We start from the raw sequence: 24,321 nt of genomic DNA on the forward strand, positions 1-24,321 counted from the left end.
AACAGAAACTCTCTGTAGCGATCTGGGTTTGATCCCCGGTACCCCAGATGGTTCCCTGAGCACTGCCAGGAGTGATCCTTGAGCACCTCCTGGTGTGGCCCCCGAATCAAAACCAAACAAAGCAGAAACTTTGTGCTCATTAAACAACTCCCCCTTCTTGAAAAGCCTCTATTCCACTCCCCCCGGACTACTTTTTGGGTCACACCTGGTGGTGCTCAGGGCTTACTCCTGGCTCTGCACTCAGTGATCGCTCCTAGCAGGGTCAGGGAACCATATGTGATGCCAGGGATTAAAACCGGGTCGCTGTGTGCAAGGCAAATGCTCTATCCTTTGTACTATCGCTCTGGTCCAATTACACTTTCTCTGTACATCTGCCCACGGTGACCCATGTTTGGTGGCATTTCCACAGAAACGTTATACATAATAGTTTCCATTTCTCCACATCTTGGCCCATATCATATTGCTTTCCTTTTTTTTCCTAAATTTTAGTTTTCGGGTCACACCCAACGGTGCTTAGATCTGACTCCTGATTCTGCGCTCAGGTATCACTCCTGTCGGGCTCGGGGGACCATATGCGAAGCCGGGGATTGAGTCTGGTTCAACTGGATGGTAAACAAGGTGACTTCTTTACCTGGCTGTGCTATCTCTGAGGCCCCAAGAGAAGCCCCACCTTAGAGGGTAGGGCTTCAGGGGTAACTAGCACGATTATTATGGGGAAAGCTTTATGCTAAGCAAAGGAGGCAGAAGCCAGCGGTTAAAGGCATTTATTTATTGTTTAATTGCATTTATAATTGCATTTATGTGAGATGTCCAGAGCAGACAGATCTCTCAAGGCAGAAAAGTAGCGCCAAGCAGTTGGGGGTCGGAGAGGCAGGTTTGAGGGACTGGGGTCAGAGTGTTAGCGGGTGTGGACTTTCTCTGTGGGTCTCGAGCTGGTCCTACAGTTGATTGTGAGGCAGCAGAACGCTGAGGACAAACGAGCCATTCAGTGTGGCACGCTTTAGGGCTGTGCACGGTGTGGTGTGTGAATCACATCTCAGTAAAGCGGCTATTAAAGAGAAGAGGCAGAACCAAGGACTGAGGCCCACGGGGAACCCCACGACCCCTTCTGCCTGGCCTGCGGAAGCCCGTCACTTAATGGAGAAGCGGAGCCGGGCCTGGACGTGATGGCAGTGTGGGAGCTTCATGGTCAGCCCGTAGGTGGGGGTCATGTCCACCTTCACACCTGGGGCCACGCTGAACTCCAGCCGCTGCAGCAGGGTGCCCAGGAAGAGGAAGATCTCCCACTTGGCCAGCACCTCCCCTATGCACCGGCGCTTGCCCATGCCGAAGAGCATCACTTTCTCGCTGGTGTTCTTGTTGATGGCGGTGCCCTCCTCAGTGAGGAACCGCTCTGGCCGGAACTCGAATGGGTCGCCCCACAGCTTCCTGCAAGGGGAGATAGAACCTGGGTTTTTTTTTTTTTCTTTTTGGGTCACACCCGGCGATGCACAGGGGTTACTCCTGGTTCTGCACTCAGAAATTACTCCTGGCGACGCTCAGGGGGACCATATGGGATGCTGGGAATCGAACCCGGATTGGCCATGTGCATGGCAAACGCCCTACCCGCTGTGCTATCGCTCCAGCCCCAGGACCTGGGATTTCTGGGTCTGGGCTGGAAAGGCTCTAGGAACTTCTGAACAGACTTGGGTTGCAAACACAAATGTTAGATTGGATGGAGAGTGTGGGGAGGGGTCTCGCTGAATTTGATTCTTTTTTCCCCCCAAAGTTCTCTAAAATGGGCAGTCCTGAAATAAGCATAATCTATTTTATTTACTTATTTTGGCCACACCTGGTGATGCTCATTCAAGAGTCATTCCCCGCAGGCTCTGGGAACCATGTGGGTGCACTAGGAATCGAACCTGGGTTGACTGCGTGCAAAACAAGCTCCCTACCTGTAGTACTATCTCTCTCACCCCAATAAACATATTTTAATGTTAAACTATTATATTTTCGTTTTGTGATTACACTGGGCGGTACTCAGGGACTACTCCCAGTTCTGTGCTTGGGGTTGCCTCTACGTGGTGCTCAGGGGACCATGTAAGAATTGGGATCAAACCCGAGCTTTCTGCATGCAAAGTGTGTGCTGAGTCTACTGAGCTGTCTCTCTGGCCCTTAGTTCTATATTTGTTAATCTGTTTATTTGTTTGCTTGGGGCCCACACTTAGCAGTGCTCAGGGGTTAATTCTGGCTCTGTGCTCAGGGGTCATTCCTTGCAGTGCTCAAGGGATGCAGGATTGCAATAGGGTTGGCCAGATGCAGGGCAAGTGCCTTAACCCCTGTACTATCTTTCGACCCAGCACGCTAATTCTTAGGATTGAGAAACACGGACCTAAATTTTGTTATTTGGAGTAAGCTATGAAGCAACCAAGGCTCCATTCCTTTGTTGAAGTCAGTTTTGAGAGGACAGATGCTTCCTTGACTGCTAAACTTCACACATGTCCATCGGCAAAAGGGCACTTACTGGTCATGGTTGACTTGCCACTGGTTTACAAAAACACAGCGTTCCTTAGGGATGTAGAATCCATTCAGTGTTGTGTCCTTTGTTGTGCTGAGGAAGGAAGAGACGTGTGTCAGCTCAGGACTGGAAAACCGGGCCCAACTCTGAGAGATTCTTTGATTCTTTTTTCTTTTTATTTTCTTTCTTTCTTTCTTTTTATTTATTTATTTATTTGGTATTGGGCTTTACCCAGCAGTGCTCAGTGCTTACTCCTGGCTCTGTTTTCAGAGATCACTCCTGGCAGTGCTCTGGGTGCTATTTAGGGTGCTGGGGATCAAGCCAGGGTAGGCCATGTGCAAGGCAAACGCCCTCCCCACTGTACTATACCTCTAGGCCCACCCTGGAATATTCTTGCTTCGAACAAGTTTCCTTCCAGGAGTTTATTTACCACCATCTCTGGACCCCACCCCGGGAAAGGAATGTGAGGAGCTGGGAAGGAGTCAAATGATTCTTTCCTTTTCTCTGTTCTTATTCTGCAACTTCTACAAGTGTTTATAGACTTCGGTGTATGGTCAGCTGTGCAGTTGGCCATTCTCCAGAGCCCCAGCAGCTCTTGGGTGACTCTGGGAAGTCCAGCTCAGCTGCAGAGTCAGGCCTCTTACTCCAGGAAGTACTAGACCTACATGTGAGCAGAAGCCAACACTCACTAACTCTCTTATTGTTTTGTATTTTGGGGACACCTAGCACAGGGCTCAGGGCTTACTCCTGGTTCTGCACTCAGGATTCTTTTCCTGGCAGGGTCTGAGTCCATTTGAAGCACTGGGGATTGAATGTAGGCGGGCTGCATGCAAGGCAAGTCACCTACATGCTGTACTATGGCTCCTGTCCAGCTCAATAACTCTTTTTTTTTGCTTTTTGCTTTTTGGGTCACACCCAGCGATGCACAGGGGTCACTCCTGGTTCTGCACTCAGAAATTACTCCTGGCGATGCTCAGGGGACCATATGGGATGCTGGGAATCGAACCCGGGTTGGCCGTGTGCAAGGCAAACGCCCTACCCTCTGTGCTATCATTCCAGCCTACTCAATAACTCTCTTGACCTTGTTAAAGCTCAGAAACAGAATCAAGGACAAACAAATGATCTAAGCCCTGTGAGATCCCACACCAGGAAGCCATGCCACTGGGATGATTCCTGAAAGGCTTCTCAGGATGGGAAGTTGGCATTGGTGTTGCCTTTAGGAGAGGGCAGGATGCACAGAGTTGAGTAGAGTTTCAGGAAAAAGGTCCAACATGAGGAAAATTGGAACCTGACTGGCCTATGCTGGTGTGGGATTGCGTGGAGAGAATGTGAGCGAAAGTGACGGGGAACTCAGGTCAGGAGGGTAAATTTTCTTCTGAGAGTTGGGGAGTTGGAATGTATTTGCACTTGACAGGGCTTGGCTGGAGGCCAAGAGAGTGTGAGAAACCAGAGGTGATGAATAGGAAGGATGTCTGGTAAGGTCTAGTCGCTGGGAAGTGGGGAGGAGGAAGCCTGGAGCATTCACTGTGGGTGTGAGGACGGGGAGGCCTCACCTGTGGGGGATGGTGAAGGGGACGAAGGAGGAGTGTCGGAAGGTCTCCAGGATGAAGGCCTCCAGGTAGGGCAGCTGGGGTCTGTCCGAGAGCCGGGGCTGTCGCGCTCTTCCAATCACCGTGTCTGCAGGCCAGAGAGGACAGACAGGCCTGGGCTGCTGCCCCGACTGCTTCGTAGCTTCTTTGTCCCCCATTGCACTAGATCTGACTCTTCATGGTACCTTGGCTCTGTACTCAGAATCACTCCTGTGGTGCTCAAGGGGACCATATGGGGTGCTGGGATTGGAACCCGGGTCAAGGAAAGTGTCCTGCACCCTGTGCCATCTGGTCCCTCAGATCTGTTGGTGTTCTGAGATCCACTCACCACCCTTTCCACACCCAGCATCTTTAGGGCCAATGTGGGCACCGTTACACGTCCTGGACTTGCATATTACAAATCTGCACTGAACGAATGATCTGGTGCTTCCTGGTCCTCTCTGCCAGAGCATGGGGGACACCACATACGTACCCAGCTCCTCCTGGATCTTCCTCTGTGTCCTGGGATTTGTCACAAGGTACATAATGCTCCAGGTGATGGCTGTCGTGACTGTATCAAACCCTGAACAAGGGATGAGGTGAGGAAGCAAGACAGGAGTCAGCCTGCCCTTGGAGAGGGGCCCCCACTCTATGTCTTTCTCGGTCCCTCTTCCTCCTCGTCTCACCCCCAGCCCCCTGAGTTTCCTGAGGGTGGATACTGGCTTTTCCCCACCCCAAGCTGGAGTCGCTGATTTCATAACTAGCTGCTGGAACTACAGTGGCCTCGAGAAAACCTTGGCTGCTCAGACAGGGCAGCTGAGCCCCAGTGGAGGAGAGGCGTTTGGGAGGGTTTCTGCTGGGAGCTGCTGGTACAGCCTGGGCTTAAAGCTGCCCCTGGCCCATCTCCTGGGGCCTCTGGAGAGCTATGGTGATGGGGAGCAGAGGAACCCGGCGCTGGTTCCTACCTGCCCCAAAGATGTCATTGACGAGGTTGACGATCTTCTCCTGGGGGATGAGGCTGCCGTCGACCTTGGAGCCCTTCTCACTGTGCTTGAACAGAGCACCTGTGATGTCCTGGACGCTGTCCTGAAAAGGCACATGGTTAGGGGTCCCCGGCCCTTCCAAGCCAAAGATAACACCTTACTTACCCCATCCCATCTGGCCTCCAGGAAGTGAACTGGGTTCCTGGGGGGGGGGGGGGGGGTTGGGAGGGCTGGTGGCAACTCGGAGCAGGACTTAAAGTGTCTTCTCACGCCCGGGTCCCCAACCTTCCTCCCAATACCCCCAGGGCTCCAGTTGCAAAGGAGGAAGTTGCTGGGAACACGGGGAAGCAAAGCGACATCTGAGCTAAGGATTAGTCTCTGCTGGGGTTCAGGTTCCTGCCTCTCATCCTTAACAACAGCATCTCTTTTCTTTGGAAGTTTCCACCGAGGCCCCAGTGCCAACCTGATCTTTCTGGGGTTTTGAGCAGCCTGAGAGGGAAACTAGAGAATGGGGAAGCTGAGGCTCAAGAGGACAAGTGAGACTCCAGCTGGTTTGCAGCGACTCAGAGACTGCCCCGACTGTGCAGCCACGAAGGGCACCCTGGAGGGGGTGGGAAGGCCTGGCCCCGAGGGTTGGGGGTGTCAAGGGCTCCCTCCCCACCTGCTGCCCATGAGCCTCACCTTGTCAAAGTCCCGGTAGTGATCCTGGACTGTTCTCTGCAGGAACCGGAGGAATCTCTGGTTGAAATCCTTGAACCTCTGCAGCGGGGGGTTGGGCAGGTACTGGAGGATGGGGAAGAAGTCCACGGGGTTCCCAGATGAGGCGGTCTCCACAAACTCGTGGCTGTTCATCACAATGCTGAGCATCTCTTCGCTGCTCTGGGGGAAGTGCCGACCAAAACACATGGCGCCGATGACATTGGCCACGGACTTCACCACCGTGCTGTAGGGGTCAAAGCCCCCATTCTCGGCCATCAGCTGCTGAAACCTGCCCACAAGCACCTCAGCCTCCTTGCTCACGTGCTCCTCCAGGTAGCAGGAGGCTGAGGATGTCGGGTCCGAGGCGATTGAGAAGGTGTTCAGGGCATTCTGGGCCAGGCGCCGGCGGGCGGCCCACACTGGGCCCGAGTCTGGGTTGAAGGTCATACTCTGGCCATCAGTGACCAGGGTGAAGGTGTAGAGGTCGGGCCGGCCTTTGAAGTCATCTCCCTGCCGCACCAGGGCCTGCCGGATGGTGTCCAGGCCGCTGAGCACCACCACCGGGATGCTGCCGATGCGGATCTCCAGCACGTCCCCGTAACGCTGGCTCAGCTTCGACAGAACCAGGTGCGGGTTCTTCCCCAGCATCAGCATGTGGCCCAGCAGGGGCAAGCCCCAGGGCCCTGGGGGGGTCTTCAGGCCCTTGGGGGCACGAGGCTTCCAGGTTCTGACTGCCCAGAACACCAGGCAGAAGATGGCAGAGACCAAGAGCACCTCCATGGCCGACAGGGGAGGGAACTGAGGCAGCGCCATTGGGATGGGCTGCCGAGGAAGAGGAGGAGGAGCGGGCTGGAGCCATGTGCACGTGCATCCCTTCACCCCACAGTCCATAACCCCAGCACACACTCTGCACTTGGCTCGGAGCGAGGCTCCGGAAAGATCGGGCGACATGCCCCGTGAGTCCCAGACACTCAGCTTGAAAGCTTCGCAGGCTCTTAGGGCTAGAGAAGAACCTGGAAATTTCCAGCTGGGGTATCTGAGATCCCCACCACCTCAGTTTCCATCCCAAGGCTGGAGTGGAGGCAAGTGGCAGCTGCCAACTAGAAAAGTGTGCCCGCAACAGGGTGTACCCCCATTGTGTGTGCCCCTGATACTTCCCCATCTTCCCCAGGGCAGGGCAGGGAGACTGCTTCCCCCAGCTACATCAGGGGCAAGAAAATGGCACCAGAAAATGGCCAAGAAGAAGGGTTGATGCAAACAGCACCCATTGTCCTTCACTCTGGCTGATCTGATTTGTTTGTTTTGTTGTGGGGTCACACTCTGAAGTGTTCAGGGGCAACTCCCAGCACTGTGCTCAGGGGATCATGAGTCAGGGGAGCTCAACCTGGGACTCCCCCATGCAAAGCACAAGGTTCAGTCCTTGCAATTAGTCCCTTGACGTTCTGGATCAAGACCATCAAGTGCACTTTCTCCCTGACCCCTGAGACAGGTTGGGCATCAGCCCCTTCTCTCACCATTCCAACCCTAGGAAGTTCTTCAGAGAGGGTCTACTCCGAGCTGCTCCTGTAAACGTTATTTCTGGGGGTAGAGGCACACCCAGTGGTGCTCAGGGCTTACTCCTGGCTCCATGCTCACGATTCACCCCTGGTGGGGCTCGGGGGACTGTGTTGCCAGGGCAAGCGCCGCACCTGCCTTTCTCTAGGGCCCAAGTTTCTCTTTTGAAAGTGCTGAGGGGGAGCCCTGGGCTATGACTCTGGTCAGCACACACGACTCTCATGTGTGAAGCCGTGGGTGGGCTTTACTGCAGCTCCCCAGTCAAACAGCAAATATAATAGTACATTTAATGGGGAGACTGAGGTCTGCCGCAGAGCAGCAAGGCCTAGAACCCAGGTCTTCTCTCTCTCACCTGGGTCCCCTCATCCCTCCACCTCCCCTGGTGCTCAGAGGGCAGTGGGAACCCCGGGACCTGGGGGACGGGCCCAAGAGAAATACCTGTAGAGCAGTGCAGGAGCTCAGCAGGGCATGGGGGCTGGCACGGAGCTCCTGCCCCAGGACCAGGGGGCCTTTTATAAACACTGCCCCTATCAGATTGGTCCCGCTGGACTGGCCATGTGTGCTTGGCTTTGGGCCAGGATCCCTCAGCTCCACCCACCCCCCTGGATGAGGGCAGCTCTTGGGGAAAGGCAATGTGTCTCGGGAAGGAATGCCCAGTTCTGGCAGAGAGTTAGGTTTAGGGGCTTCCAAGGGGGGAGAAAAGGGGCTGGGTGTGAAAGTGAGCCTCTGAGCTCATGTAGCCTTCTGCCCCTGGGCCCTGAGGGGTCACTTGGCTGTCCTGACGCAGAGGGCAGCACAAGTCCCTTCCGAACGCAACTGTGGAGCCCCATCAAAGGCCCTGTAAGCCCCAACAGGCACATTCCAGCTGCCCCCATGTTTCTCCCTGAGGCCTCAGTGACAGTCTCACCCTGTTCACCTTGCTCCCTTCGGGTGAGAAGTTTGAGAGGGAACGAAGGAGATGGAGAGATCGTACATAGGTTAGGGTTCTTGTCTTACATGTGGCTGACCTGGGTTTGATTCCCTGGCTCCCCGTATGATTCCCCAAGGCCTGTCAGGAATGATCCCTGAGCACAGAGCCAGGAGTAAGCCCTGGTCACCCCAAACAAACAAACCAAAAAGAACAAAAGAAAAATAAGTGAATGAAGAAAATTCATTCTTTGTTTTTGGGCTGTGCTTGTAGGGGCCTACTTCTGTCTTGGTGCTTGGGGGGTCACTCCCGGAAGTGTCCAAGGCACCATGTTCTAACCAGGGTTCAAACCTGGGTCTCGGGGCTAGGGCAATAGCTCAGCAGGTAGGACATTTGCCTTGCATACAGCAGACTCAGGTTTGACTCCCAGCATCCCGTATAGTCCCCCGAGCACCACCAGGAGTAATTTCTGAGTTCATGAGCCAGGAGTAACCCCTGTGCATCACCAGATATGACCCAAAAAGCAAAAAACAAAAAAACAAAACAAGACAAAAAAAACCACTCGGTTCTCCTACACGCTAGCCTTTGTACTTCCTCCCGCCCTCAGATGATCCACTGTTGATTTAGTTGTTGGTTGCTCTTATGCTTTACTGACTTGAACACTTCAACAAAGTCAATATCAGAACATTTAGCGCTGCAGGTAGAGCGTTTGCCTGGCATCTGGCTGACCCGGGTTTGATCCCGGGCATCCCATCGGATCTCCTGAGCTCCGCCAGGAGTAATTCCTGAGTGCAAAGCCAGTGATCTGCCCCTCGCTTAGGGAAGGAAGGACATACATCTTGAAAAGTCAAGGGAGAGGAATCCCAGGAGATTCAGACTTTTTTGTTGTGGGGCGGGGGAGGGGGGCAGGGGGAGAGGCACACCTGGAAATGCTCAGAAATCACTCCTGGCGGTGCTCAAGGGACCATATGGGATGCCGGGGATTGAACCCGGGTCGGCTGTGTGCACAGCAAGCGTACTATCTCTCCAGTCCCAAAGAGACACAGATTTTGAGTGCCCTTCCAACAAGAGGAGGACGGTGTCCCTCAGCACCAGTGCAGAGGACTGGGTGCAGTGAGGGAGACGTGTCTGTTTATTTCTCACATGCTCTGATGCATTTTCCACTTATGGCACTTACGGGCTGGTATCACTCTACGAGCTTTATAAAGTATCAACGAAATCCAATCTCAGTAATCCCATGGGCTACAGATTAAAAAATTTTACTCTCATCTTACAGCAGGGCCAAGAGAAGTTATATAACGTGGTAGAGCTGTGACAGAATTCTGAGAACACAGTGCTCTGACCACTCCCCCCTCCCCGCCTCCCCCGTGGCCTGACACATACCCAGAGACCCAAGGAACATCTGTGAACAGACCGAGACAGGGGACTGCAGCAGGCAGGCTGCATAGCTGAAGTTAGTGCCCACCAGGCTGGACATGCTGAAGGTTGGGGACTTAAATTGCATCAGGGGCTCCCAATTGAGGGGAGGGGACACCAGCTGTCATGGGCCATAGGATGAACCTTGTAGAAATGAGCAGGGGGCCAGGCAAGGGGTCAGCCAGAGTCCAGCAGCTCTGTTGGGAATTGAACACTGTACCTGGCAACAGATCTCTCTCTGTCTCTCTGTCTCTGTCTCTGTCTCTGTCTCTCTCTCTTTCTCTCTCTCTCTCTCACACACACACACACACACACACACACACACTGAGAAGTTAAAGCAGCACCAGCTGTAGTATTTGGTTCCTCTTCCAGTGCCCCCTTCCCACTTGCCTGATGGTTGCAAGAGGCAGGAGACTCGGGATGCAAAACTAGAACCTGCCTCTTCCTCTCCCATGCTGTGGTGTTTGGGCGGGGGGGTCTCAGAGGCCAGTGGAGGTCAAATGCCAACTCTGTTTTGGCTTGGAATAGGTTTTTCAATTCCTGAAAGTGAGAGAGACGTCAGATCAGCCTGGGAGCATGCACGGAGGCCAGAACTGGAAGGTGAAGAAGTCCCAGGGCAGGCAGAGAAGAAAGGAAAAGCTGTTTTCTGTCTGGGTTCAGCCCATGCAACAGGAAATCGTCAAGGGATAAAGAGCTCAGTGGCTTCGAGCAATTGTTTTGTAAGCCGGAGGTGAGAGTTCAGTCCCTGGTGACACCACATGCTCCCACTTCATCTCCTCCTCCTCCTCCTCCTCCTCCTCCTCCTCCTCCTCCTCCTCCTCCTCCTCCTTATGCGCCTTCTCTTCCTCCTTGTTTTGAGGTCACACTCAATTGTGCTCATGACTTATTCCTGGCTCTGTGCTCAGGGATCACTCTAAATGGTGCTCAGGGATCACTCTAAATGGTGCTCAGTTGACATCTGTGGTATTAGGGATCAAGCCAGCGTTAGCTGCGTGCTAAGCAAGTCCCTTAACCCCTTATTATATCTCTGGCTCCAGGATTTTTTTTTTTGCTTTTTGGGGTCACATGCGGCGATGCACAGGGGTTACTCCCGGCTCTTCTCTCAGGAATTACTCCTGGCGGTGCTAGGGAATCATATGGAATGCTGGGAATTGAACCCGGGTCGGCTGCGTGCAAGGCAAACACCCTACCCGCTGTGCTATCGCTCCAGTCCCTGGCTCCAGGATTTTAATTTTTTTCACAGCAGTTTTAGATTTACAGGAAAACTCAGTGGGAACACAGGAAACTCCCACATTCCTCCTTCTCATTCACTTCTCCTTTGTCCTATTATTAAAACATTGCATTAGAGTGATACATTCTACCACAACGAATGTTGAGAGACAAGCATTGTTCAATCACTAATAATTCAAGTCTATAGTTGACATGAAGATGAACTCTTTGAGGGGACAGCGGGATAGTACAGAAAGTCGAGTTCTTGCCTTGCACGCAGCTGACCTGGTGTCAAAACCCCGTATCCTATATGGTCCTCTGAGCCCACTAGGAATGATCCCTGAGCACAGAGCCAGTGTTAGTAAGTCCTGAACACTGCCGGGTATGACTCAAAATCAAAACACAAAAACGAAATCAAACAAATATAAGTTGAACTCTCTGAGCAGGCAGTTCGATAGCTTCCACCATATCCCCATCCACACACATGCTTTCTTTTAGCCTTTTTTAAATTTTTGGTCACTCCCAGTGGTACTTCAGTTGTTACTCCTGGCTTGGTGCTCAAGGGTTACTCTAAGTGGTAATGGGAGACTGTGTGGTGTCAAAGATCAAGCTTGGGTCTCCTGCATGCGAAACATGTGCTCCAGACCTTTGAGCCAGCTCCCTGGCCCTCCCCCACTTTTCCTTTTATCATGGTAAATATCAAATGTAAAGTTTATCATTTCAGGGGCTGGAGCAATAATTCAGTTGGTAGAGCACTTGCCTTGCGTGCAGCCGATCTGGGTTCAATCCCCTGGCACCATACATATTAATATCAAAATCTGCCAGGAGTGATTCCCCGAGCGCAGAGCCAGGATTAAGCCCTGAGCAACCACCAGAGGTAGGGACCCACCCCAAAATTGCCATCTCAAATGTAAATGAATCTGGTGTCTGTTTTTTCTTCATGAGCTTCATCTTCAGGCTTGAGGGTGGTTATATTTCCTCCTTTTTTTTTTATGGATGGTGCTTCACCATAATAAGAACACACCATGCTTTATTTTTTAAATTTATTTATTTATTTATTTATTGCTTTTTGGGTCACACCCAGCGAGGCACAGGAGTTACTCCTGGTTCATGCACTCAGGAATTACTCCTGGTGATGCTCAGGGGACCATATGGGATGCTGGGAATTGAACCTAGGTCGGCTGCATGCAAGGCAAACTCCCTACCCGCTGTGCTATCGCTCCAGCCCCACCATGCTTTATTTAGCCACTCATCTGTTGACTAACATCGGTCTTGCTTTCTGTCCTGGTTATGGTGAGCCCTGATGTGGATTTTCCTGTGATGTGGGTTTTCCTGCACGACTTTAAGTGGTATCTCTGCTATGCAGGAGACAGAAGTGGAATAACAGCTTACCTGGATGCACCCCATGTATCACAGGTGGATCCCACCAAAATATCCTCCAAAGTAGTTGGTCCATTTTTACTCACACTCGCAGCAGATAAGAGTTCCAACTGTTGCTCAAACTCACCAATTAAATTATTTTCTATTTGTGTCATTTCAGCCATTTAGGTATGTGCCCACTACTTCACTTTTCTGTTTGCTTTTTGGGTCACACCTGGTAGTGCACAGGGCTTACTCCTGTGTGCTCAGGGATCACTCCTGGTGGGGTTACGGGGACCATACGGGGTGCTGAGGATCGAACCCAGTTTGGCCACAAGCAAGTTGAGCATGCTACCTGCTCTACAATCGTTCTGGCTCCTACTTCATTTTTAATTAACTTATCTGTGTCTTTATTTGTTTTGGGGGCCATATCCAACTGTGCTCAGGGCTTACTACTAGTTCCATACACAGGGATCATTTAAACAGTCCTGGGGGACTAAGTACTTTGCAGTACCAGGGTTTGTTTATTTATTTATTTAGAAAAATTTTTATTAGTGAAACACTATGAGGTACAGTTGTAGATTTACAATTTTTTGTGCTTGGGTTTCAATAATACAATGATCAAACACCCATCCCTCCACCAGTGCCCATTTTCCACCACCACGGGTCCCAGTATCCCTCCCACCCCCCACACCCCATCCCACCCTGCATCTGTGGCAGGGCATTCCCTTTTGTTCTCTCTCTCCTTTTGGGTGTTGTGGTTTGCGAAAGAGGCATTGAGTGGCAATCGTGTTTGGTCTATAGTCTACTTTCAGCATGCTTCTCCCATCCTGTTGGGAGGATCTTCCCAACACCCTTTATTTGGTGCTCCTTTCTCTATCTGAGCTCCCTTTTCCCTTAGAATGTGTGGCTGGCCTCCAAGCCATGGAGCAAAACTCCTGTGCAGTACCAGGGTTTAAAGCAAGGTCAATGGCATGCAAACCAAGTACTATCTCTCGGACCTTACTTCAGTTTTTAAAAATCCCTTAACCTTCCCCCATTGACTTCAGGATAAAACACCAAACTCCTGGGGTCAAAGCAATAGTACAGTGAGTAGGCATTTGCCTTGCAAGCAACCATCTGGGTTTGATCCTCAGCATCCCATATGGTCCCCTGAGCACCGTCAGGAGTAATTCCCGGGTGCAGAGCCAGGAATAACCCCTGAGCATCAATGGGTGTGACCCCAAAAACAAACAAACAAACAAACAAAAACCCAAACCAACAGCAAAACAAAAAACAAACCAAATCCCCCACCAAACTCCTTTGCTCACCACCCAGAGTACATCTTGCTCACCTCTCTGTCCTGTTGCCTCCATGCCCGCCCTTGTCCCTAATTCCATCATTCCTCTCGATACTGACCCCTTTGCTGGGAACTTGAGTTTGCTCATCCTAAAACTGTGCATATGATAAACGTTCTGGCCCCCTCACCATACTGACCAGGACTGAGCCCTGGGACCCTATTCTGTCCCCTCCCTCCCAACAGTGTCCACCCTGCTCTCTCCTCTTTGGGTCCTGAGCTCCTGTTGAGTCTTACTCAGCTTTTCTTCACTCCTCTACGACCCTGCATTGGCACCCAGTGTTCACTGAGAAAGGATTTATAAAAACTTCATCCCTCAAATGGGGATCTGCCACAGAGCGTTAAAGACTCACAGGAGGCAGTTAGACTTCAAGCCCTGAGCAGAATAACGTTTCCTATGTGCTTTTTCTCTTCTCTCCACTTATCCTTTCAGACTGAGAGAGATATTTGGTGCCTCAGGTTCTGGCAGGGAAACTTTTTCTCAGTTCCTGTTTGGAGTTAGTCCTGAGCGGAGCCAATATGGCCCCAAGCCATGAATTAAAAGAAAATAAATAAAATATAACTTAGAAAAAAAATGTTAAGCCCCAGCCCAGAGCGACAGTATAGCAGGCAGGGCATTTGCCTTACATGTAGCTAATCCAAGTTCAATCCCAGGCATCCCATTTGGTCCCCTGAGCACCATCAGGAGTGATCCCTGAGCACAGAGTCAAGAGTTAGCCCCAAAAAGCAACAAAATTGGGATGCCAGAGAGTACAGAAGCTCCCCAGCACCCCATATGGTCACCTGAGCCTGCCAGGAGTGATCCCTGAACACAGAGCCAGGAGTAAGCCCCGAGCCCTGCCAGGTATGGCCTCCATCAATAATAATAATAATAATAGCAATGTTTAAAATTTAATTCCCCCTCCTTCTTCCCATTTTCTGTTGTTAATATTATTGTGATGGTGGGGGGCTGAAGGTAGTGTGCTGCTCATTGTTCGGGGGCTACACCCAGTGGTGCTCAGGGCCTCTCCTGCAGAGCTAGGGATTGAACCCCAGTTGCATGCTAAACATGTGCCCAGCCCATTGAGCTCTCTCCTGCTCCAGTTACAGTTTCAGTGGTGGTGCCTGCCGGGAGGTCGCTCATCAGGTCTAGAGCTCACACACTCGTCTTGGGGCGTGCACTCCCTTAGGTGTGGTGCCTGCACACACTTGTCAGAGGTTGCACTTCTTGGCCTTGGGGCTCACGCACATATTTTATTGCAGTGCTCACGAGGACTCTCTGTGTTTGTGGTGCAGCTGGAAATTGCTTGTGGCAGCATAAATGACAGGCATGAAGGCTGAAGAGCAGAGCTGTGGTCACTGAGCTCTGCATGTGGGGCCCCCCAGATCTGAGGTTGTTATCGTGGCGGGGTGGGGAGGGAGTAGTTATTGGACTGACCCTGATGGTGCTCAGGGGCTACTCCTAGCTCTGTGCTCAAAAGTGACCCCTGCTGATGGTGCTCAGGGAGGGGGAACTTGTGTGGTGCTGGGGAGTGTAAACAAGGTTGGTCGTGGGCAAGGCAAGGGCCTCGACTCCTGTACTGTCTCTCCCGCCTCAGGGATTGGAGTTTGTGACCATCCTCTTGCAAAGAAGGTATTCCAAGCTCGTGTGCTGTTCCTTCAAGAGCAGAGAAAACTTTGCTGAACTGATGTGTTCACAAGAAGACATGCTAGCCTATACAAACAATACAAACAGAACTGTGAAGGTTCAGCTTTGGGTATTTTCTGCTTTTGGGGGAGTTATAAGTAATATAATAACTTATAACTTATTACTGATTGGATTCCAAGGGATGTCAAGAGACCACGTGGCCGCCCACCTACCAGATGGTCAGACTTCTTTGTCAAGATCATGAACAATCGGTTTGAGGCCCTCCATGTTCCCGGAGCGAAGAGATGCCATTGGGCTACACTAGCACGCGACAGGGACAAATGGAGACATTACTGGCGCCCGCTCGAGCAAATCGACGACTAACGGGAAGTTAAGTGATTAAGTGATAAGTGGGGGAGTTATAGAAATTGAAAGCAATTCTTTTGGCTTGTTTGGGGGTGGGAATACCTGGCAGTGTTTAGTCCCTGCTTCTGGCTCTGTGCTTAGGGTTCACTCCTGGCAGAGATTGAGGGACTATATGTGGCACCAGGGACTGTACCAGGCCAGCTGTGTGTAAGGCAAGGGCCCTACCCACTGTGCTATCTCTCTGGATCCACAAGCTATCATTGTTACAATTATCAGTATCTATTCAATATTTATTCAGATTTATTCAGTATCTATTATGTACGTATCTATTATCTCAACAAGACAGTGAGGGCTTCTCTTCCTGGCTGGTCCTGTGGTACTATACTGGACTTCGGTGGATTCTTGACATCTTACCCATACTTTGTACATTTCTTTGCTTTGGGACACACCAGGCAAAGCTCTGCACTCAGGAATCACTCCTGGCGGAGCTCAGGGGACCATATGGGATGCCGGGAATCTAACCCAGGTCGGCAGCATGCAAAGCAAGGGCCCTACCCACTATACTATCACTCTAGCCCCTCTCTCAGGGAGTTTCTACATATTATTGGTCAGAGTCATGTTATGAATCCAGGTTCGTGTTGTTATTGTTATGGGAGCTATACCAGAGGGATCTTGGAGTCTGGGGTCACTCCCAGTGAAACTCCAGGGCCAGCAGGGCCACACCTGGTGGGGCTGTGGGGAGTACACAGTACTGGGGATCCTCACACAGGCATGGATGCGCTCGGCCACTTGAACCACACTCCTGGTCCCCAGACCCAGGTTTCATCCAACCCCAGCAAGGCAGCAGAGCCAGAAGACCAAGTCAGACTAGCCACGGCCCTCTCTGCAGTTCTAGTGCTGGACGAGCCTCCCAAAGAAAGGAAGATGTGGGTTATGTTTACAAGTGAGGTTGGGAAAGGGTGTTGGGAAGGAAGGAAAATCAAGCCGGGGAGGAATGACCATTGGGTGTCTGTGATGGTGGGCCATGGGGAAGGTTCGTAAGTGGGCTGTGCAGTCTCTGTCACTGGCTGTTGTATCCCCGACAGGTCTGAACAAGATCTGGGAGGGTTCTAGAATCACCCAATGACGAAACAGGGCCCTCATTCTCTTCGTGAGCAGGCAAGGAAGCTCGTCATCAGCAAACCTCTGTTTCTACTGAAACGGGTGCCTGTCCCTTGGGAACCTCATTCTTGGAACCTGCTGAACACTCATTCCCTTCAGGGGGCTGAACACTCCCCTCCACCTGCTTCACAGTCACAGCCTTGGCAAACAATTCGTAAGGGTCAAGGCAACTGCCAACCCCAGGGAATCCATCTGCTCCTGCCCCGTAAGGCGGGTCCAGCTGACTCTTGCTTGATGCTGTTAAAGGAAGAAGAGAAGGGAAAATGGAATTCCTTTGGCACCCCTCTCCTCCTCTGAGCCACCTCTTGCCCCCTGCTCTGTGGGGTTCCAGGAGTGGTGACTTCACAGCTCTTGTTCCCATGCTGCTGCGGCGCTGTGCTGGCCTGGGATGGGGTGCTGGGGAGGGAGAAGCCAGCGCCTGTTGAGAGAACCAGGAGGCTTTGTAGTGAAGCGGGTGGAGGTGTTGGCCATGTGACCACACAGCCATGCTGGCCTGATCAGAAGCAAAGGTGACTTGAAGGAGGATGGTTCAGTTGGGCCAGGCAGGGATGATCCCTGGGCCTGCTCGCCCCTCCTCCAGGTATAAATGAGAAGTGCCTGCCTAGGAGGCACGGAAGGATCTGGGCTGGGGGAATCCCAGCCACCAATGCTCTTGGACCTGGTGCTCTGCCTACCAAGACCTCTCACCAAAACCTCTAACCAGGAGGCTGCTCTCTGTCCGTCCTTCTTTCCTTCCTTCCTTCCTTCTTTCCTTCCTTCCTTCCTTCCTTCCTTCCTTCCTTCCTTCCTTCTTTCTTTTTTCTCTTTCTTTCTTTCTTCCTTTCTTCCTTTCTTTCTTTCTTTCTTTCTTTCTTTCTTTCTTTCTTTCTTTCTTTCTTTCTTTTTCTTTCCATATTTATTTCTCTCCTTCCTTTCTTCGTCTTTTTTTCTTTCTTTCTTTCTGTTTCGCTTGGCTTTTTGGGTCACACCCAGCGATGCCCAGGGTGTGACCTTGGCTCTACACTCAGTAATTATTCCTGGTGGTTCTCAGGGGATCATATGGGATGCCGGGGATCGAACCTAGGTTTGCTGCTGGCAAGGCAAACACTCCACCCGTTGTCTTATCACGCTAGTCCTCTGTCAATTCTTTCGTTTGTTTGATTTGGGGCCACATTCAGCTGCACTCAGGGCTTACTCATGGCTCTGACACATTGGGATCACTGCTGGCTGGGATGGAGAGTGGGGGGACCATGTGGGATGCCAGGGGTGAAACTCGGGCTGTTTGCGTGCAAGGTGAGTACTTTACCCGCTGTGCTATCTCTCCAGTGCCCAGGCCCACTTATTTTCAACCAGTACGGTCACTCCTGGCAGAATGAGCCTTTCTTCTGACAGTTTCCCAGAAACCTCGGGCAGGTGGGGGGTTGCTCATTGGGCTAGACAGTCTGGTAATCTGGGGTCAGATGTCCACCCTAGGTTGACTACTCAGCTGCACCAACCCCATTGGCTGAGAATCGGAATGGGGTGATCTCTGAAGGACAACACAAGTGACAAGGCCCAAAGAAGCGGCACGGACATTGTGCCAGGTGCAGACCAAAGGGCTCCAGGGTCCATGAACTGGAGCAACATGATTCATGATTCAAGCCAGATCTCGGGGAGAGTCGGAGCAGTCTTAGTCACTGTCACAGCACAGTAGGCTGAGACCGAGATTGCCAGGGACAGGGAGTTCACTTGATGACCACTGGGAGCCGAGGGCTGACCCATCTGAGCCTGGGACCCTGCATACCAAGCCTCTCTGGCGGGCGCCGGGTGCAGGGCGGAGTGGGCACCCTGCCTGGGGTTCAGCCTGAGCATCCCCCCCCCACCTCCGCTCCTCTCTCACTAATCGCCCTCCTGCCCGCAGTCTTGGCGTGTGCCCCTCACGTGACAAAAAGCCCTTTCTACCCCTCATCCCCCCACACTCCCTTCAGCTTTCAGCCCCCCTGCCAGTCCACCTCTGGCCCCTTCTTGGAAGAACCTTCCCAGACGCAGCAGAGGCTCTTGGGCGCAGTCCTGATCTTCCATGTGGGGCGCCCCTGTCCCCAGCTTCAGGCCCACTCTCCTGAGCCAGATCCTCAGCTGTCTCTGTCCCTCCAGTCCAGGGCCCTCTCCACTCCCATGCGGTTCCCCCCCCCTGCAACCCCCACCCCCTCCCACCGCCTCTGCGTTCCTGGCATGGAAACCCAGGGGATCCTAGCCAAAGAGCTTCTCACGCAAAGGCAGGCAAACTTTGACCCAGGGTTGGTTGTTCAGCTCCAGGCCAAGGTCCTCTAACTTCCCACCTCGCTCCCTCTTTCTCTACGCTCCTCAGATTCCCCTTTCATCTCACAAGCTATTCACAGAGATAGGGATTGATGATGATAAAGACTCCCAGACCCCTAAAGCGCTGAACTTTTGTCCAGGGAAGATGAAGGCCTGGCCCAGAGGCTGAGCCTGTGTTTTTTCTTTTTCGTTTTTTGGCCTCCTACAGCATGGCTGTTTGTCTGAGCTAGAAAACCATGGTTTGGAGAGTCGTGGCCTGAAGGGGTTGGAATTCAGGCTCTACTTTGACTTGGCATGTGAGCTGGCTTGGCCCCCGTCAAGGATCAATCTCTCTAGCTGAGAAAGGGAGAAGGAAACAAGGTAGAAAATTTCTCTGAGGTTGAGTTACTTAAAGAACATTTTCCTCTCCTCTCCTCTCCTCTCCTCTCCTCTCCTCTCCTCTCCTCTCCTCTCCTCTCCTCTCCTTTTCTCTCCTCTCCTCTCCTTTTATTTTCTATTTTATTTGTTCCCTGGGGTTTTTTTTTTGGCCACACCCCTCAATGCTCAGGACTTACTTCTGGCTCTGCACTCAAAATTACTCTTGGCAGTGCTCATGGGACCATATGGGATGCTGGAGATTGAACCTGGGTTGGCTGCATGCAAGGCAAGAGCCCTACTCACTGTACTATCTCTCTGGTTATTATTTTATTTTCCCCTCCTTTTCTTCCTTCCTCCCACACTAGTAGTGCTTAGGGGTACTCAGCTCTGTTCTCAGAAGGCCAGAGAACATTTTGTATATTATGTTGGGATTGAACTAGGGTTGGCTGCCTGGAGGACAAGTGCCTTTTTATTGCTGTTAAGTTTTTGGACCACATCTGGCAATGCTCAGTGTTTATTCCCATTTCTGTTCAGGAATCACCCCTGGGAGTGCTCAGGGGACTATATGGGATGCTGGGGATCGAACCCAGGTGGGCCATGCACAAGGCAAGAGCCCTCCCTGCTATACTGTCTCTCGGGCCCCCCATGTAGGTTCTTTCTATTCTCAGTGGCTCTAGCTTCAACTGGGATGGAAGGACAGATTTTTCTTGGGCATCGGACTGAATCAGAGACATAAACATAGAATAAATGGGAGAGTGTTGTGTGCAAGGGAAGCCCAGCAATGCATGCCTCATCCCTGTCTCTGAGCAGAAGTCCACCATCACAGCAACTGCATTCTGTGTCCAGGATTGCCCTGGCCAGGTGCCCTAGCCCTAGGCCTGATGACACACCTGTGCCTAATGCCTCTCCCAGGTATCAACATCTTTTGAGGTCTTGGCTTTGCATTTCCACAGGTTGGTTTTCTGTATGAGGGCATAGAGGAAAGAGTGACCCGCTGGATCAGCATCCTAGCAAGGATCAATTGTCCCGAGAATTACCTTGGGGAAATGCCACACATGGAGCAGGGAGAAAACTGACTTGGGAGAGAATTCAGGAAGGTTTCCCAGAGGAAGTGATGTTTCAGTTGAGACAAAGTAGGGGAGAGGACAAATATAGGTGGGTAGGCTTATCTAGAGGTACGTCACAGAGCTGTGGCTTCTATTCTTAGAGTGATGGACACTTCCGAAAGGAACGGAATGAGATTTTGCACTTTTGAAAAAACCATGCTGAGGCCGGAGCAATAGTATAGTGGGTAGGGCACTCGCCTTGCAGGCAGGGGACCAGGGTTTGATCCTGGGCGTTCCACATGGTTCCCTGAGCTCTACCAGAGTGATCCCTGAGTGCAGAGCCAGGAGTAAGCCCTGAGCACTGCTAAGTGTGCCCCCGCCCCCTACCAAAGTAACAGGTGGGAAGGAATTGGGACACAGGATATGCTTCTGTGTGGTCAGCAAGGTGCCCAGAGAAGCTGCTTGCTTCACCCCTACAGCTTCTTCACCTCACAAGAAGTCTCAGGTCCCTCAGCAGGGCACCCAGATAGGCCCCACCAAGACTCCTTGGTACCACTAACTTTCAGGAGAACTCCACAGGTGCATGACCACGTGCCCTGAGTAAGACCTTGAGCTTGGTCTTTTCTGTTCGGGATCACTGCTCATACTTATTCTGCCTTGCTGTTACTGTTTTTGGGCCACAACAGGTGGCGATTGTTGACTATCCTTGGCTCTGCACTCTGGGTCACTCTCACTAGTGCTGGTGGTGAAGGAGGGGAGAGGCAGGGTCCTGAGGCTGGATAAATTGGGACCTCCTGCATGCAAAGCCTGTCCTCACCCCGCGTGGAGCCCTCTCAGGCCCTCAGCATTTATTCTTCGGATGTCTGTGCACCTCCATGACTACTTGAGTAGGCGCTGGGCCGCCTTGGAGGTGAGGCGCCCTGATCCCCTTCTCCATCAATCGCAAACTGCTCACAGCAGCGCCTGGCACACAGCAGCATTTTTGCAACACCCGAGTGGGAGGTGAGGGGGTAGGGTGAGGCTGTGTTCTGGCCCGGGTCATTGGCTGGGGGTAGGGGTGGGGGGCATGGCGGAGGCGCGGGTGAGGGCACAGGCTGGACGAGACGTGCCAAGACGTTGGACATCCCAGGTCCGCAGGGCTCCGCGGGAGCCTGGAGACAGCCGGGCGAACCGGGCGGCGCTGGGGCTGCGTGTTCGGCCGCAGGCGTGGACCGAAAATACGCTCACACGCAGCCGCGGATTGCAGGCCAAGCAGAGCTTGGCACGCAAACCCCGGGGTTTGCACCGCCCCCTCCCCGCCCCCCACCCCTCTCCAATTGCGCACCCGAGAGGCTTTCGACGGGTTCTCTCCCTTCCCCACCCCCTCCTTCTCCGACCCCGACCTCTTACGGGAGCGACAGGTCCTTTAAGCGCCCCTCCCCGGCTCCCCGGCTCCCCTGGCTCCCCTGGCGCCTCGCGTGACTGTGCCCCGGCCCGCTCCGGAGTTGGGCGGTTGTGTGGCTGCGCCGGCCTCGCGCCCTTGTCACGCAACTCCCGGGCACCGTGCCCCCGGCCAGGTGGGGCGGAGACGGGCCGCGTGACCTATGCCCCCAGGAGGGCTGCACCAGACACGTGCACGCTGGTGGCAGCGGCATCTGCTCCAGGCCCCCATCCCTTACCCCCACCCCCACCCCACACACACACCTGGGTCCCCAGGTGCCCGTCCTGCCCCGCGCGAAGGTCTCCCTCTAATCCTGGACGGAGCGGGGGCAGCGGTGCAGCCCACTCGCCGCGCGATGGGTTCCTCGGCTCCGCCGAAGCACTAAGCGACCCCAGGGGCTCAGAGGGAGACTCGAGGGCCGATGGGGCCCGGCTGCAGGTTAGCAGCGTCCGCAAAAGTGCGCAGCGGCTGCACCCAGACCCTGGGGAGCGCGCCCCAGAAGACGCGCACCGCACACGCGCCAGATGGGTGGGGGGGCCGCCTGCGGACCTCCGGGAGCCGCCCGGGCGCTGGGGGACGCGTCCAGCCCATCGGCGCCTCTGGCCTTCCGGCCCCGTGACCTCGGGGCTGGGGTCGCCGCGCTTGTCACGCGAACCGGACTGAGTAATCCGGGGATGGGGGAAGAGATCGCCCCCCCCTCCAGCCCCGCCCCGGAGCCCCGCCCGTGCCCGCCCGAGTCGGGTCCGCTAGCGGCGAGGGGGCGTACAGGCACGTCCCCCTCGTTGTAGGTGCAAAATGAGGGTGAGAGGTCCGAGTGTCCGGGAGAATGGTCCTCACTCGGGGGTCTTCCAGCAGTATTCCACCGCCCCTCCTTGTAGCCTCCTAAGCTGGGTTTGCGCTCTCCACGGGACACTTTGGACCTCGAATTTTCCCACCCTTATCCCTTTAAATGCAATCACTTGCAAGAGGAGTCCCCCCCCCCCCCCCCGCAGTGTCTTCCAACCTGTCCCCCCTCCTTCTCACCCCATTTCCTCTCCCGCCGGGAAAGACCCCCCCACTCTCGCCCCCCACCGCCCCACCCCCATTGGGCTCAGGGGCGTGGCCACACACAGCCTATAAAGGTGGCGCGGGTGCCTTCAGGCTCATTTTCAAGGTAACAGTTCTTCTGAGTCTGCCCTTGGGTCCTTGCACAGAGCCCACTCTTCTCAACTCGGCTCGGCCTCTCCTCCCAGCAATAGGTGAGTGTTCCCCTGCACAGCCCGCTGCCTTGTCCTTTACCCCTTCTTATTTAACGCCTCAAAAAAAGGAGGTTGAGGTCTGAGAGATTACACAGCTGGTAGGGCACTTGCCCTGCAAGGGGTGGACCTGGGTTTGAGCCCCAGGACCCCAGCCTAGCCAGGAGCGAACCCTGAGCACAAAGCCAGAAATAAGCTCTGAGCACTGTGGGGTGTAGTCCAACCACACCCGGTGAAAACAGAAGGAAACTTAGTGCCCTTAATATCCAGGCAGGACAGTTTCCCAGGGGGGCGACTGAGGTCTGGGGAAGAGCAGGACTTGTCCAAGGTCTCACAGCCAGCTCCGAATGCTAGTTGGAGATGTCCTCTCTTGGGCCTCCAGGACCCCTTCTCCAGCCTCAGCCTCACAGCCCTCTGAGAACCCCCCCCCCACACACACTACCACACTTGCTATGGGAAGAGGGGAATGTGGACATTCCTTCCACCAGGCTATGATGAATGGTGAGAGGTGACCAGTGTGGATGGAGGGACAGCTTGGACTCTGTGGGGGATTGTACCACACCCAGAGGTGCTCAGGGGTTACTCCCTGGAGATGTGCATTCCCAAGCATATGAGTGCTGGGGATTGAGTGGGTCAGGGTCAGATACAGGCTTTTAAGTCCTGAACTTGCTCTCTGGCCTGGAAGCTTGGGTTCTTACCAGCTGTGTCTGGCTTTTCTTGGGGGTGTGTGTGGAGGGAACCACACCCTGTAATGCTTAGGGGTTACTCCTGGTTCTGTGCTCAGAAATCACTCCTGACGGTGCTTGGGGAACCATATGGGATGCCTGAGATCTAACCTAGGTTGGCCGTATGCAAGGCACAAACCCTACCTGCTACACCTGGCCCCTATATGACTTTATTTTAAAGCTACCCCGGACTGCTTCTATCCTCCCAAGGGTTGGCTCAGCTCATCTGAAGCAGATGTACTGCAAGGGACAGAGGAACTGGGTCTGTGCAGGAGTTTCTGACACCCACTTTGGCTGACTGTCTCTTTTGTCTGTGCTGGAAACAGTCTGGAGGAGAATTTGCCAACTCCCAGGAGCTGGACACCATTGCCCCGAGTCTCTCATCTTCCTACCATCCCCCTAGTGTTGGAGGTCCTCCACTGTGTAGAAGGGGACAGCACTGCACACCAGGGTCTGGCACTCCTCCTAGTAGGCTCCTGGAATCAGGGTTCAAGCGTGCTCTGGGACTGAGCTCTTCCAGAAAGCCCCCCTCCCCCGCAGGCAGATGTAGCCACCCTAGTTGAGTCTGTGAAGCTTATGGACAGCCCAGTTTGTGTGGTT

The 24,321-nt window shown here is 53.3% G+C and overlaps 2 protein-coding genes across 2 annotated transcripts in view; both read right to left on the reverse strand.

Moving 5' to 3' along the window:
* Positions 1 to 24,321, reverse strand: part of ARID3B (AT-rich interaction domain 3B) — a 208,617-nt gene that overhangs the window by 47,892 nt on the left and 136,404 nt on the right. The gene's annotated exons all lie outside the window — the stretch shown is intronic.
* LOC130036863 (cytochrome P450 1A2) lies at positions 749 to 7,816 on the reverse strand. Its single transcript, XM_056128781.1, has 7 exons — positions 7,740 to 7,816; positions 5,730 to 6,569; positions 5,031 to 5,151; positions 4,559 to 4,648; positions 4,051 to 4,174; positions 2,504 to 2,590; positions 749 to 1,428 (listed from the first exon to the last, which is right to left on the reverse strand). Exons 2-7 carry the CDS (start codon positions 6,558 to 6,560, stop codon positions 1,131 to 1,133), a joined length of 1,551 nt encoding a protein of 516 aa, XP_055984756.1. The 5' UTR covers positions 6,561 to 6,569; positions 7,740 to 7,816; the 3' UTR covers positions 749 to 1,130.

This window comes from Sorex fumeus, unplaced genomic scaffold (genome assembly GCF_029834395.1).
Source record: "Sorex fumeus unplaced genomic scaffold, SorFum_2.1 ptg000067l, whole genome shotgun sequence".
NCBI lineage: Eukaryota > Metazoa > Chordata > Mammalia > Eulipotyphla > Soricidae > Sorex > Sorex fumeus.